The 16,223-nt window shown below is 33.4% G+C and overlaps 1 protein-coding gene across 1 annotated transcript; it reads right to left on the bottom strand.

The window, feature by feature from the left end:
* Positions 1–3,668: 3,668 nt before the first annotated feature.
* On the bottom strand, positions 3,669–11,885 carry LOC110033737. The gene is made up of 7 exons (XM_020737803.1): positions 11,750–11,885; positions 11,474–11,618; positions 10,505–10,662; positions 5,578–5,665; positions 5,207–5,240; positions 4,916–4,964; positions 3,669–4,845 (listed from the first exon to the last, which is right to left on the bottom strand). Exons 1-7 carry the CDS (start codon positions 11,839–11,841, stop codon positions 3,849–3,851), a joined length of 1,563 nt encoding a protein of 520 aa, XP_020593462.1. The 5' UTR covers positions 11,842–11,885; the 3' UTR covers positions 3,669–3,848.
* Between the last annotated feature and the right edge of the window lie 4,338 nt (positions 11,886–16,223).

Genomic DNA, 16,223 nt, shown 5'->3' with positions numbered 1-16,223 from the left:
CAAACCAATACCATATACGAAAATGTTAAAGAAGGCAAGTCTTAGAGATACATAGAGAAAGATGTGGCAGCGAACGTAGGAGAAAAGAAGAGGACCATGAATGAGTCTTAATACCACTTGCTCGCAACGAAGCCAAAGGGGGGGAGAAGAAGGAAGGGTAATATCAAGGATTAAATGAGTCAATTTTCGAATTCAATAGGGGCAAGAAAATAGTTGTGAATTTAGAACACGATTAGAACTGCAAAACGGAATGCGGCGCTATCGTTCGTGGAATCTCGATTTCCAAAATGGGCTTATCATAAAAGCAGGTGAAATGATGGATCTCAAACGGTTATTAACAACTTTTCGAAATGAAAATCATTTATAAAGTGCTCCCAAACACACCCTTACTCCTTCAATTTAAAACGCTATTTTGCCCATACTTCCTAATTTATACAAAACTTAATATTAACATTTAATATATTTTAGAGTAATCATTCTAAAAAAAATATAATAAACTAAAGATTAGCTTGCTTGGTTTGGCTCTTCTCATTTCCCGGAAGTATAGACCCTTTCTCCTCCATTCTCCTTTTGTACCTGCACATGAGCCTGCTCTACTATAGCTTCATTCAATTCGCCTTTCCTTGCATGCGGCTCACCTCCACCTTCCCCGCACACAAATCTCCAACAAGTATCGACATGCGGACCCCTTGCTTCCTTGTATCGCTCGCATCACTTGCCCAACTCCTTCTCCTTGGCTCCATCTCTCACGTGCACTAGGTCTTTCCTCCTGCAAGAACTCGCACTGAACGGCTAGATTTGCAAGGTTCGCTCCTACTTGCATCCCCTGCATGCGATTCTTCCTCAGTGTCATTTCCATGATTCCCAAATGCATGTGTTCGTTCGGCTATACCATCTCCTTTCTTCTAATATGTTCTCTTTATGCCTCTATTGTTTCTTCCTTCCAGCTCAAATGACGTGCCTGTTCCTAGAGAAGAAATCATGGAGACAGTTTCTCATTCGTACCAACCTGAAATTACTACCTTTCTAGTTATAATACATTATATTGTAGCATCAGACCAGTCCTACTACAGGAAAAAATTCAACATAATGATCGGGATGTGATCAGACAAGTGCGAGGGAATATAAGGTGTGCGGTGTCGTCGGAGGATAACGCACGATAACGCACCAGAGATAACATTAAATATATCAATTTAAAATAAGACAAGAAAATAGCCAAACAACCCTATAGATCTAAATGTGATCATCACTGATGTATATTACATAGAAAAAAAACTCCCTCATATAAAGAGGAGAATTCATGTTATGGCAAAGATCATTTAAAAACCAAGGGAACAATGTAGCATATTTTCCTTAAATTAACACTACAATATCCTCTCTTCAACCCAAACTCTTTCCATCTTACCTAGCTCTTTCCTTGAGATGTGAATGATCAAAATCTAACATTAATGAGAGATATTCTAACCACCAATTTCAATATACTAATACATGTTGTGAAATTGTGATCAATCAATCAACTTTAACCAATCATAATTTTTTTTTATTCACAAAATAATGATATATATATTTCTCTGAAGAAAAGATTGAATCTCGAATGACAGTTTTCGAGCAATGTTTCAATAACTACAAAAGATATTAGGAAGCAAGACATGTATTTAACAACCTATTAGCTATGTTTGCACCAAAGAAGCAAACATCACCACAATCAAAAGTACAAAAAACAAATGAGTATCCTGAGATAAATAATGAGGATGCTTCTTAACAAATTGAAATTGATCGAGTGATTAAGACCATATTAGAATCTGAGCTTGGATCTTCCATATCGATTAATAGTAGGCCTACTATTAAGTATGATTCTGCAAAATTACTATTGTTCCAAAGCACTTAAAATGTCATCAAATAATTAGCCACAAATGTTAGAACTACTTCTATCCATTGTTTAATACTGTGCAATATGAGGCTCACCTCTGCGCTTTTTACAAAAAAACCGCAATGTGTTGTTCACCTCATTTTCCCAAGGTAAGGTGTACGACTCACCGAGGCTGAGGCACACATTAGAAAACAAGGCACGTCTAAACTCAAAAATTTTGAAGTCTAACATGCAATTTTTTTAAACAAAATTTAAAATAATATTAATATATTTCGAACTATTAACATTCACACCTCACACGCTAAATAACAAAAACTAAGAGAAAAATATATTAATAAAGATTTATGTAGTTAAAATTTTAATTTTCGACAAAGTTATTATTTTAATGAATATTTTTATGGATGATTATTCATTAAAAAATAGAAAATAATTGGGATTATGGATAATAAAGAATGAGAGAATATAGATTTGATGAAGGATAAGAAACAAAATAAATAATTTATTATGTCAATGATTCTAATGAAAATCAAATGGATGATGAGAGTTATATGGACTTTAAAATTAAAAATTCAGATGTTGATAACTTGATATATTGTTGTTTAAGTGGGGTATAGTATGAGCGATAGGAAAAATTTAATGTTCAACTGATTTTGATTGTTATCTTTTGATGTTTAATATTTTAATTTAATATCTTAGATTGCTTTAAAATTTTAATGTTTGTATAACCCATCTTATTTTATAATTTGACATTAGGATATTAACGTGTTATTTCTAGTTTTACGCAATTAATTACTTTTTATTTCTTTAGAATATCCTTATATTACATTTTAACATGCTATTAAATTCAAATATTAATATATTACTTCCTACTTCACGCTTTATAGTTTATACCATATTTATTAATTTACATAATTTTTTGAATTTGAAGCTTACGCCTCAAAATTTCCTTGAGGCTTACATTTCGCCTCATAAATGAAAAAAGACTGAATAGCTGATTGTACAATTTTAAACATTGCTTCTATCTCTCAAATCACTTGCTGAATTGAGTTCATTCTTCTACTTCTATCACAGATGTAATGTTGCAGTGTAACCATTATTTCAGATTATGGCATATTTCTAGTTTGCTCGCACTTGTCTTATTTTTCTGGTTGTATACCTTCTATGCTTACCATTGAGCCCATGCTACCATTATTATTCCCAATTGATTTATATTGAGTAGGCTATCTTGTTGCATGATAAATGTTGTCATAATCATCACCAAAACATCCATGACAGCCACACTTTGAGATGTTTGCAACTTATATTGCTAATTACAGATCCATGCATAAGCCAGTTTGGCCTCCGTCACCATCAACATCTTCCAACTGTTCTGAGAGGAGTTTCTTTCAACCTGGGTGAATGATGCAAAACAAAAAAGATACATAAATGTAGTATTAATAATAAACAATTGTCCTAGATTCCAAGCATGTTTGTACCATGTTCATATTTGGGATTATTATTATCTTTCTATTTATTCTTAACATGATTGAGATGAAATATTCAATTTTTAAGTCTACAAATGAGACCTTAGCCATGTATTATGAATGGTGTAATAATGAAGAATTAATATTTGTTCTCCCTCCGTCCCTCATTTCTCCATCTGCATCTCCACCTATATTTTCTCTACTTCTTCCTGTCTTTTTCTACGTCCCATTATCAATCTTTAGTGATTTATAAGAAAAAAGGGAATTAAAGTTGATCAATCAAGCCTTAATAAAAAGAGATAATACAGAAATAAAACATAAAAAAAAATTACAAATTACTGAAGGATAAAGAAGCTGTTGTCACAACTGCAGCTGAAAGAAATACGCAGCAATCAAGCATAAGTCTTCTAAACCTCCACCGACATTCCCTGCAACGATAGAAATCTTGAAAATTGAATGTAAGGTTCTGCAACTCTCTACAGCAGGAAAAAAAATCAAGTCTATCATTCATTTCTCTAAAAGTCGAGTGGTTTTCCAAACAAATCATTGATTTCATTCATGGCCTCTTTAGTGAAAACTGTGGGCTCCAAAAAATCCATTGTTCCATTAGAACAGGACGAAATGCATGGTGGAGCTTGAACATTCAAATTCTTCTCCATGGTGTCATCAGATAATATAAAAAATCCATGCTTGCTGCTATCTGCCTTCGGTTTAGAATGTTTTTCTTGTTTCTTAGATTTGCGGGCCTTGACAAAATTCAGTGGCGTTCCAAACATGCCATTTATATCATCTATGGCTTGCTTGAGGTTGATTGTTGGATCCACTAAACCATGATGGCATGCATTTTCAACCTTTGGCTCTTCAAAAACTGTTGAACCAACAATTTTTCGAATAACAGTATCCTCTTTCAGTCTCCGAAAGACTGTGTCCTCTTTCAATCTAACATCAAAATTATCTCTTCCTGTTTCAGTGATAGAATGAGAAGTAGGCCAAGATTGTTGGCAAGATACTTCTTTTGGTTCTTCCATTTCCATGCAATCTCCCTGAGAATCTTCATCAACATCATCATCCTCCTCATCTGGAAGAATGTTGAAAGCTCCGACAAAAGGCTTCTGTAACTCAGTGTTGTCATTTCTCTTCGGGGAATCTGAATTCACAAACTTAGCAGAAACAGGTCGGGTATTAGAAATAATGCTGGGATAAACATCTCCTGATTCTTCCATTCCTCCATCAGCAAACACCTCAATGGTATTTCCACTCTGATTTGGCTTTTGTTTAACCTCATTAAACATATTACTAGTAACATTCATGGACTCCTCCATGTTGATAGCCGGATCTGATAGATCATGATGGTGAGGATCATCAACTTGAGACAAACCCACACCATCTCTGTGCAATGGAGCTGACTTATCCAGATCATTGATGGAAATTGATTGAGGTCGAAGAAGCTTTTTAACTACTTTGCAACTTGAATTTTCTTCCACAGGGTCAGTTTTAAAAATGCTTTCTGCACTGGAAGAAACCAATCCATTCTATTTAGTGAATAAAATGCAAAGAAAATTTATTTTCATGTTCAACATACCTTTGCTGGTTTTTTAGATCATTAGAGGTTGAGGTTTTCTGAGAATGTCCTGCAAATAAAACCGCTGCAATCGATTAGTTCTTCAGTTTTTCAAACCCAGACATCACACTTTCTGTTCCAAAAGACAGAATAACGAAAGAGAAAAAGAACTAAACTATAGTGCACTAAAGTTGTTATTAATGTAAAACAGCTAGAATTTTTAATTGGCTCAATAACTCGTGAATGTTAGTTACACAATCCTTCTACAGTTGGCAATAATGGGATATTATTTTGTTGAAAAAGCAGTACCACCTGTAGTTGTTGCACCAATGCTGGCCAATGCTTCCTGCAAATGGATGCAGATTTGAGCTGTAATAACAGACATAACAAAGTAAAATAAGCAAGTCAATTCCCATCATAAAAAGAGGGAATTTAGATACATACCACACAAATCTTCTATATTTACATACACCTAAAGTTTGATATTTACATTTTTACCACTTCGGTGTTACAAGACTGCATGAAAAGGCGTATTTGACATTTACAAAGTTGATAATAGTGGGTTTTTTCTGTGATTTCAAAGATTTGAATGGTAAGCATGTAAATATCAAAGTTTACGTGTTAGATAGGTAAATATACAAGAATTGTCTGCTATGTATGTAAATGCCCCTAAAAAGTAATACCCGTTTAGCACTTCGATACTTGAGCAGTTTCATCCGGTGAAGAAACTGATCATATGATTTCTGTAATTCTCCTATTGGTTCAGCAATCCTATATATAAGTTCAGCAAAAAAAACCCATCATATAAATCGCCCAATGATGCATATGATAACTGTGTCTAGATCAACTAAAAGCACAAAATTTCTAATGCTCATATCCATAGAGGTATATATTTTAGATGTGCTCAACAAAGAGTTAATTAAAAAAATTGAGAATACTAGAAGGCGTTCTATTTATAACATACGTTGTGGTCAGCATAATTGAATATCCCACGAGTATCAATTTTAAGAAAATATGGTTATTGTGCACAGAAGGTAACGTTCATGAGGCTATAGAAAAAACATCTTCATTGAATCCAAGTTTTAAAATTTTCAAAGATTATGAAGAAATTTAACAATGCAGTTTAAGTCATGGATGAGTTCATTGATTCAAAATATGTTACAATCAAGGTTTAGCATTAGAAACATTAATTTGTTTAAGAGTAAATTTGTCTAAGACCCAATTCCAAATTTGGATAGTGAAACACCAGCAATTCTAACACTAAGTCTCTCATTGTATCATTTATAATTTTTAAAAATTTAGATATCACCCGTCATAGAATCTGAGGCAATAAAATCTATAATACATAGACCTTGGTTGAACATTTTTTTGTTTAAGAGATGCTAATTAATTTGTGTGACTAATAAAGTTTTAACTTTTTAATTTCAACAAGGTCATATTAAAAAAAGTGAACAATGATGACTAAACCTCACAAAAGAAAACCAAAGCAGATCAAGAACAAGATCTGGATTAGATGGTACTAGCATTGTGAAATAGTATTGAGTACATTCATCAAAAAAAAATAGTGAGTAACCTTAAACTAATTAAAAAAGAATAGAAAACTTGGAAAAATTTAGTAAGGGTACTACTTGCATGCTCTAGGCCAACTTCAGATATGTTGCACTTGTTTTAAATTAACAAGTTAGGTTCCTAATTTAATGAAAACTGATAACGACATTCCTTCCATTTTTCAGTCATAACAATAAATGCAAAATGACCTGTAGAGTCTTGCGAATCAACCAATTAGATCCCTTACATTTCAAATTTGTGCAAATAGATTCATTCCCCTCCAATACCTACATTTTTCTCCATTTTTCCCTCACAACCTCTCATTCCTTCTCAATGCCTAACCAACACAGATGGTCGGGTCACCATACACTTGTCTCTCACAGCCTCACTCATGGACTGATGTTGATGAAGGTTAATTCATGAACAATCAGTCATCCCTCCCTTACATTTCAAAAATATACAACTCGGTATAGTCCCTCCTCTCTCTCTCTCTCTCTCATGCACACACATGCATCTCTCTTCTTCTTTCCCTCAATCTATATCTCTATATCCAACAATAACATACCCATGGGCTGGACAATGCCCCACCATAGACTTGGTTTAGCATTTGGTAAATCGGATGGGGAAACATCTCTCTCTCTCTCTCTCTCTCACACACACACACACACACAAACACACACACACACACGCTCACATAAAATACGAGAATGGCAAAGATGATAGAAGTGAAATTTAGTCTATAATTGCTCAGCAAATCAAGATGGAGCCGATGATATGAATTGACAGCACTTGCCAAAAACATTAAAAAAAGAATTTAGAGCAAGAGCCACTTGCATAGTTACATTAAAAAACAAACAAACCAGATAGAGTCCTATCAAGATTCAAGAACACTTCAGACACTTAATGACAACAATGAAAGGCTACAATTTTTTAATGATTCAAAATTGTTTTATAAGTTTATTAAAACTTTAATTTATTGGAAAATTAATAATTCAACATGATCATTGTCATTATGATTGGTCATATCCCAGCTATTTGAAATCAATTTGATGAGCCCTTCTTATCAATTCATTGATGAATATGTATAGATTAAAATTGTTTGTGAAAAACAATATCTAACTGAAAGAAAATTAGGGTAGTGAGGGTAGGAGAAAACAATGTCTTGAGCTCGAGCAAGTTGCCTCTAATAGCTAAAGCACAATTAAAATAGGGGATAATTACATAAGACCACTCAAAACATTGATATTTAAAAAATTAACCACCCAAGTGATTTTTTTTGAACTACTGAACCAATGTATTTGTGCATGCCACGATCAAACTATTGAGAGTTTGATAGAAATGAAAAATATGGGTTGGGGATTTACCATGAATTTTGATATTTGAGTGAGAATTTGAAAAATGGATGAAAGTGTGCAGTTGATAAAACGCAAGTTTAGGTGTTTTGTATGTAATTACCGATTAAAATAGATGTTTAGTATTCCTGAATGATTTTGAGTCGACTAAAGTCAACCAAAAAGTTGTTAGAAGGTTTAAACTTAAGACTTGTGCATGCATGAAGAAAGATCACTAAAAACAATTGATCATGTGGTCCTTTAGAAAATGTGTATAAAACAATTTCGAGCCAACTCAAATCAAATTTCGAGTAGGCTATCTTGAACTTAAATTAATAAACCTATTTTTCTAACATGACATTGAATACTAGAATTGAGCCAATTTTAACTTAGCCGAGAATCCACGAAATTATAATTTTTCAGGCATTCTTATCAAATCTAAAAAGGAGCAAGGAGAAGAAAGTTCCAAGAGAATTATAAGAATTGTTTGATGTAAATTTATCTTGATGTATTTTCAGAAATAAAAATAAATCTTAGCTAAAGAGAGAGATGATGTGATCAAAGTGCGCATGTACATGTGTATGCACATGGACACTTGAGAAGAAAGAACACAAAAAACAAATAACTATGCAGCCCTTCAAAAAATGGGTATATAATACTTTCGAGCCAACACAAATCCATTTTCAAGCCGGCTATCTTGAACTTAAATTAATAAGCCTATTTTTCTAACATGTCATTGACTAGACTAGAATTGAGCAAATTTTAACTCAACTAAGTATCCAAGAAATTTTGAATTTCAGTCATTCTTTTCAACCCTGAAAGAGAGCAAGGAGAAGATAGTTCCAAAAAAATTAAAGGAATTTTATTATGTAAATTTATTTCAATGTATTTTCACAAATAAAAATAAATCTTAGCTAAAAAAGGAGATAATGTGATAAATGTGCACATGCACATGCACACTTGTGAAGCGCATACATATGCACTATGCAAATTCATGTTTGAAAACCAATAAAAAAACATGTTTAGAAGAACATCACATTATCAATATACACATGCATGAATATGTGCACACCCGCGCAAGCCCACTACCGCACGAACCCGCACAAAATACTTGCATATACACATGAAGGCATGCCCACAAGCACACATGCATGACCACAAACTAAAACATTCATACAATAAAACTTCATGAAAAATTGGCAATTTGAGCCTTTTAAAGTGCATATTGCAGAAAATAAAAAATAACTAAACTTAACTTTAAAATAGTCAAAAATGGTCATGCAATTTAAACGTACTTGCCTTAAGGGGAGGCATATAACTACACAGATCATAACACGAGAAAATTATTTCCATGTATTGATTAAACCCTGGAAGTATCAACAGAATGTGAACTGTTGATAAATTAAACAGGTCTTGTTTACTGGTCATGCTGAACCTGGCTTTCCAAACATAATGAAGGCTGCCTGCTGGAAAAAGACAATAACCGTCACCCGAACGTTGCGGCTATGAAGTACTCGAGAAGCCAATAATGGATATAAATATGTGCCTTTTCACTTGCCTTAGAAGAGAGGACATGTAAAGCCCCAGTCAATTTGTTTTAAGGAACAAGAACTTAAAAAAATTGAAACTAACGGTGTTGAGGAAACCAGACTCCCATAAATACTTTTCACCCCTCAAGATACACATACTATACCAATTAATAAGCAATATACCAAAAAGGATAAAACTCATGATAGAGCACTTGCCACAATTCTATAAATGAATGATGAATTGGAAGTTATGAGCCATCAGTGAAATTTTTTTAATAAAGTAAAAAAGATTTTCCAAACCTACTTTGATTGCATTCATGAAACTTAAACGATCATTTAGTTTATTAATTTTCTTTTTCCTACTATATTCTATCACAATACATCATAAACAAAAAAAAATTAAGTGTTCAACATAAGAAGTGTGGAATAGTTGTGTATAGGCAAATACCCAAAAGCTCATGCATAAGCTATTAACCTGCTAGGTTAACCCATGAACAAACTTGGGTCAACCCGACCAAGTACCAACTCAACGAAACTAGGCATAACGGTTACAATACTTGTCAATCAGCCTTGACTTTCACTAGCTCACAGCTTAGCCAAGGCAACCCAAGAGCTTGCCTAATAAGTAACTCGGGGGGTAAACTGACAACTAAGTTGGTAGTCCACCCACTTGTAACTTGGCATGTTATGTGGCCGCAAGATGTGTCACGACATCATGCACTATTGTATATTTCTCATTATTATATTTTTCTCAGTCATGTATTGTGATAGGCCCTCAAATCTATAAAGAGTAAGTAAAAATAAGGGAAGAGGGACATGAAAAGAAATTATTCTCAAACTTGGTCTCAGTCCTCTCCCTCACCAACACCCCCCCCCCCACCTTTTCTCGAGTGTTCTGGCCCAGGTGGTGCGCCCACAAACAACTTTGGATCCTACAAGCTAGAATAATTAAGGCCTTCAGCCAACAAATGAAAACAAAGACCAAGCACAATCATTTGAATGCAGTGCATCAACCATGATATAATTGATTCAAAACTATTCCAATATCCTTGGTTTAACATGAATCAACTCTGAAGGGTTCTTAGAAAGCTTTAAATGTCATAATAGTATTGCAGATAACCGGTGTTTTTTCACATCTTAGAAAGTATATTTCAACTTGTAGCTTACGTTAACTAATGAGATATATTAAAATTGCATCTTACTTTTGAACACCCAACAGATATATCTTCTCCGCATCCTCAAATCTCTTCTTCTTCTCGTAGTACAAAGCATAGGCAATGTAGAACTTAGCCCGTTTCAGACCTATTTGACTCTTCTCCATCTTTCTCAATATCAACGCTGCATCTTCCACATAATCCATCTAAAATGAACAAATTCAATTTAGCATCATTTTAATAAAAACACAGATATCATACATCCAAAAAGAAAAAACTTAACATTTGGTAAAACCCCATAAAGCAATAAAGGAACATGTTATACACAGAGATTAAAAAAAGGGTTATTTGTACATCGAAATAATGTCAGGGTTCTTTCGGTCTCATTGATAAAAATGGGTTCAAGTTTAGCCAACCTTTCAAGGCATACAGCTCTATAAATCTCCAAAGAGCTTGTCAAATTAATTATCGAGCTTAAACAGTACCACAAAAAAATATAGCAACTTGTCATAAGTCAGCGAGTATAAGTGAAATAGTCTGACAACTTCTCTTCAATTTGTCCCGCAATTAGAACTCAATCTGTATTTTCTATGTAATTAGATAGCTATAAGTTAACAAAAACTATTTTATAACAATATTTATCAAGCCTTATTATGCAATTTTACTTATATTGTTCAAATGTCATATTTTTTTGTTGTGTTGAGCTTCAACTAAGTCTATAAATAAGAGGTCAGAGAGTGAGCTTGAAATATTCAATCATTTGCTCAAGTCTTGTACTTTTTAGTAATCTAATAAAATCCCAAACTTCTCATTACAAACACCCTTTCTCTCTTATTTACCCTTGTTTTCGTAGTTATTTTTCAGTAAAACTTTGCTGTTACTCACGTACAATTTTTTAACAAAACAACAGCACACAAGCATATGCAGATTTCCCTAGTAGCTCGGAAGCAACACAAGTGAACGATAAAAAAAATAAAAAAGAAAACCATACACATGTCCAAATCACTGAAACATTACCAGTTGAATCCATACTGTTAGATATCTAGAATCATTTCGGTAGCGGCGATCAGATTCGAAGGTTTCTGCGCACTTCTGAAGGAATCGAGGGAGTTTCTCGCTGAGAACATGTGTTGGTAGCGACTGGTGAATCTTCCGAATGCCTCTAAGGAACAAAACGGATGAACAACGTTAGAATTGTGTCGAATGATTGAAAATGCGAGATGGCAGTGAAAGATAGAGGAACTAGGGGTCTGTCTAATCTCTAGATAACTTTAAGCCAACACTTCCACTTACCGTACCCAGGGACGGAGGGGATCATCGCCAGCGTAGTTTTTGATCTCTGAGATCACCGACGTGAAAAGATCCTTCTGCGAGCTGCTCGCCATTGTTGCCGATGAGCACGCGCAGCGAAGAGCCAAAGGAGTGAAGTTTAGATAAGACCTAAATTCAAATAGAGAACCGTTCCATTAGGCAATCACCTTTTTTTTTTTTTTTTTTTAGCCTCCTATTTTATTTTTATATTATTCTCTACTTTCTATTCTTATAATACGGTATTTGATGTTATGATTTATATATTTTCTACTTTTAGAAAGCATATTTGGCACTGTAATGATCAATATATTTTTAAAAAGAGCAAATTATAAAATTTGTTTGATATAGTATTTAAAAAAAAATTATATTTTTAATAAAATTGTTGGGTTCACGTGGCGCTATAGTATTTAGCTCCACCGCTCATTGCGTACACAACTTTTCCTTGCCAGGTTACCATGAGGAGTGCACCCGTACCCACCCAGAGCGCATTCGTGCATCATCAAGATTCGATCATCGCATAAGACAAAGTGCACGATATACCTACACCACATTTAGGACACACCCATTACAGATTAAAGTGCATACTTGCCAGAAAAGGAAGCATGTTTGTGCTTTCATTAGAACCAAAGATCAGTACCCCTGCGCCCATCTCACAACATGCCCGCACGGTCGTACCCGTCACTAACTCATCTACTCTCAATGCGAAATTCAAATTTTAAAGATTTTTTATTGCTTGTGTTGCCATCTCATAAATATATCTCTCGAAACGATGAAAATCTTCTTTAGATGACTGGAGGCTAGAGTTGCTGCAGAGAGTACTTGTGAGAGCCCTAGAAGTTCTTCTCCTTCTTCCTTAAGGGAGAAAGCTTCTAAAGGATTTTTTTTTCTTTAAGAGGATCTTGTATGAGACAGGGATTAACTGTTCCTGTAGAGAGGAAAAGCTTTAGTTGTAATTTTTACTTTGATATATTGCTTGCATCAATGGTTTCAATGAATTTATTTTGTTGTTTTTTCCATGTTGAGTAGCTAAATCTCTTACATGCCTCTGTGATGTAGGGAAGGAAAATAGTTCTCTAATGGTTTTCCTTGCATGTTTCCTCCATAGCTTTTTGATCTTTCATGTATTCAAGTTCTTAAGTTAAACTTCCAATCTTCTTTTACTCCTGATTTGGCCAAATAGGATATTAAATCTTTCATGATTTTTGACTCCTGCCTGTATGTAGTGAAATAATAGGTTAACCATAAAAACCTAGTGAAATCGGCATATTCTCATTAGGTTCTTGCAACCAAGAAAGGTGATCTGAGGAGTCTTGGGAAACTTTGCATGGTTATGCCCCGTAGCTATACAATGCTTTTCACTCTTCTTATGACCTAGCCATAGGCTAAGGAGAAAAATTTTATCCATAATTGACAACTATCACATGGGGAACATTTAAGTAAACCACAAACTTGCAATACTCCCGAGTTATAGAAGCACGAGCCTCAACCCTTCTAAAGAATACTAAGAACCTTACTTTTTGTTTTTGAGATCATGTTGTTATTTTCTACTTTGTTTCTTAGAATTTTAGGATTTTATAAATGAGCTTGTAATCATGCTAAGTTAGGTTCTTGAAGTTAGTAAACTAGAGATTCATTTGTCAGAATCATTCTTTATCATTTCTTGTGGGATCAATATGTGTACTTGAAGACCACATATTATTTCATATGTATACTTATGTGCTTGGCCACTTGCATCATTGTAACTTTTTTGGACATCTAGTTTTTAGCATTGTCGCAGAGGAAAGTCTTTAATAATTATTCTGATTTAGAAGAACTGTAGCTAAACTACTTAAATTTTAGGTTTGGCAAATTCTATTTTTCATTTCTCTATTTTCTTATTATTTGTATTACACTTGCATATATGCTTTGCCTATTTTTTTGTTAGTGCTAAAAAGCAAATAAAATTTAGTAAAACCTAAAAAGTAAAAAAAAGTATATTTTCTTTATTTTGCATGTGTTGCTAACTGTGTCTGGCTTGTTTATTGATGGACTTGTGTGCGTCATTATGATTGAGTGTATTTAATTTTGAGTTTGTTGTGTCTGGCGTTAACATAGGAGCGATTGTCACTTATCATTTGATCATTGTATACTTAAGACTGCCAAAGCTGAATTTGTACCTTTTGACCCGAGATTGATCAAACCATTAGATGACTAAAGAGAACACATTCATTATCTAACACACCCGAAGAAATGGCTAACCATCATGAGCACAACATGAAACAAAATAGGGAATATGCCAACCCTTCAGAAGATGAGATCCGTGTGAGCATCAAATACCCTATTGTAGAGGCCAACACTTTTGAGCTTAGACCTAATATTATCCAAATGGTATCGATAAACTAGTTTGGGGGATCTCTTGTATTGTTAAAAATTTTGATGATATTTTTGCCGGTCTGTTATTAACTTTACAAATTGACCACTTGTATTGTTAAAACCTGTTAAGAAACTTATAGACCTGAAAAGGCTAAGATTTCTTGACTTGTAAGTATCATATTCTACCTTAGAAAGAGCAGTCGTGATCATCCGAAGGGGGTGCAAATAGATAGGGAGATAAGATTTGATGGGCGAAGAATTATTGTTTCTAAAGTGACATCACTAGATTCTTTTATCAATTTGATCTAAAGATTGGAACTAAGGGGCACCGGCAGGTCTTTTAGAGAGGGTGTAGTGAGTAATCTTGGACTGAGAGACTAGAAACTACCCAACACTACTATACATGCTGAAACCAACTTTAGATTAGTCCATGTTCCTGCACATTTCAAAAGAAGTAAAGAATATGTATGGTCCTATTTGTCACAATACCACATTAAAGTTTCTAAATAAATAGAAATCCTACACTGATTATAAATTATTGGCAAGGAGAAGTCTCTTTTTATATATTATATAAGACATTACATTTACTTTTACTTGCATGTTATAGAATTTAGTAAACTTAATTTTCATCTTCAGATAGTTACTGTAATCTTAAAAAAATTTTCTTAAAGTCAAAATTCATGTATTTCATTCATTGTTTTCTTGTTTTCGGCTTCCTCGTGGGATCGCTACTGGGGATTTTTAAAGAAATATCTATATTTCATGAAATGATACGTATACTTGCGTAGTACCCTTATTGAGAAAACTATTTCTTTAATTTTTATCATATTACATTTATTCTCACATGTCGCTAAATATAATTTGGGTCAAGTTTTTAGCATATTAAAGAACATAAATATCTGTGTAATTGCGGGTCAGGTCAAGTTTTTGGCATCGTTGCTGAGGACGTGTGGAAAAACGAAACTTTAAAGGAAATATTTTTTTTTTTGGAATTTTCTTTGAAACTTTATTTTTTTATTGCTAAAAATTTTAGTTTTCACTTACTTAAAATTTTCAAAAATTACAAAAAAAATTACAAAAATTATAAAAATATTATAAAACCCAAAAATTATTAAAAAAATTGCAAAAACCGAAAAAAAAGTATAATTTTATTTTATGTGGATTGTTTTAGTATTTTATTTTTTTGAATTTTATTTTTTGTATGTGAAGTTCAAGATCAAAAGATTTAGTACCTCTACGATTCTGAATTGGAGGGAACCATAAAAAGAATTCAAAAACAAAAATAACTTCACAATTTTCAAGAAATGACATACACATCACAAAATAACATTGAAAAATTTACTAATGAAAATGAACATCAAAATTCACAAAAACTTTTAAGGCATTATGAAAACCCTACGACAGATGAAATTCATTTAAGTATTCCAATCCCTGCTGTAGCAGCTAACTCCTTTAAATATAAATCTACAAAAATACAAATGGTGCAAAATAATCAATTTTGGAGAACACCAACTGAGGATCCTAATTTACTTCTTGCAATTTTTCTAGAACTTTGTGCTACATTCAAATATGAATTTGTATCGAATGATTTTATTAGACTCTGACTTTTTCCTTTTTCTTTAAGGTATAAGACTAAGATGTGTTTAAACTCATTAGTACCTGAATCTAATAAAACTTGGGGAGAAATGACACAAAAATTCCTAGCTATTTTTTTTCCTCCTTAAAAAACCGCTAAGCTTAGAAATGTTATTACTTCTTTTATTTAGCTTGAAGGGGAGTCAATTTATGAAGCTTGGGAACAATTTAAGAAACTCCTTAGAAAATGTCCACATCATGCTTTACCTGACTGGTTAATTATTCAAACATTTTACAATGGGTTAATAGGATCCCTTAGATCTATAATTGATGCTACTGCTGGAGGATCTTTAATGTCAAAATTATTTGATGAAGCTCATGCCTTAATTAAAGAAATGACCACTAATAATATTAAATGGCCCTCAGAAAGGGTAAATACTAAATGAGTGGCTAGTATTCATGATAATGATGCTTTTACCATCTTATTAATTCAAGTTGCTGCATTACCTAAGAAGCTAGATAATTATGT

Source organism: Phalaenopsis equestris, unplaced genomic scaffold (genome assembly GCF_001263595.1).
Source record: "Phalaenopsis equestris unplaced genomic scaffold, ASM126359v1 Scaffold001271, whole genome shotgun sequence".
NCBI lineage: Eukaryota > Viridiplantae > Streptophyta > Magnoliopsida > Asparagales > Orchidaceae > Phalaenopsis > Phalaenopsis equestris.
This window is presented reverse-complemented; position numbering and strand designations above follow the sequence as displayed.

Excerpts from the sequence above, each read along its gene's own strand:
- LOC110033737 (XM_020737803.1), bottom strand. The coding sequence starts at position 11,841 with ATGGCGAGCAGCTCGCAGAAGGATCTTTTCACGTCGGTGATCTCAGAG. Across the intron at positions 11,619-11,749 it reads CCCCTCCGTCCCTGGGTACG|AGGCATTCGGAAGATTCACC; the intron begins GTAAGTGGAAGT and ends TTTGTTCCTTAG. Across the intron at positions 5,241-5,577 it reads AGTATCGAAGTGCTAAACGG|GAAGCATTGGCCAGCATTGG; the intron begins GTATTACTTTTT and ends ATCCATTTGCAG.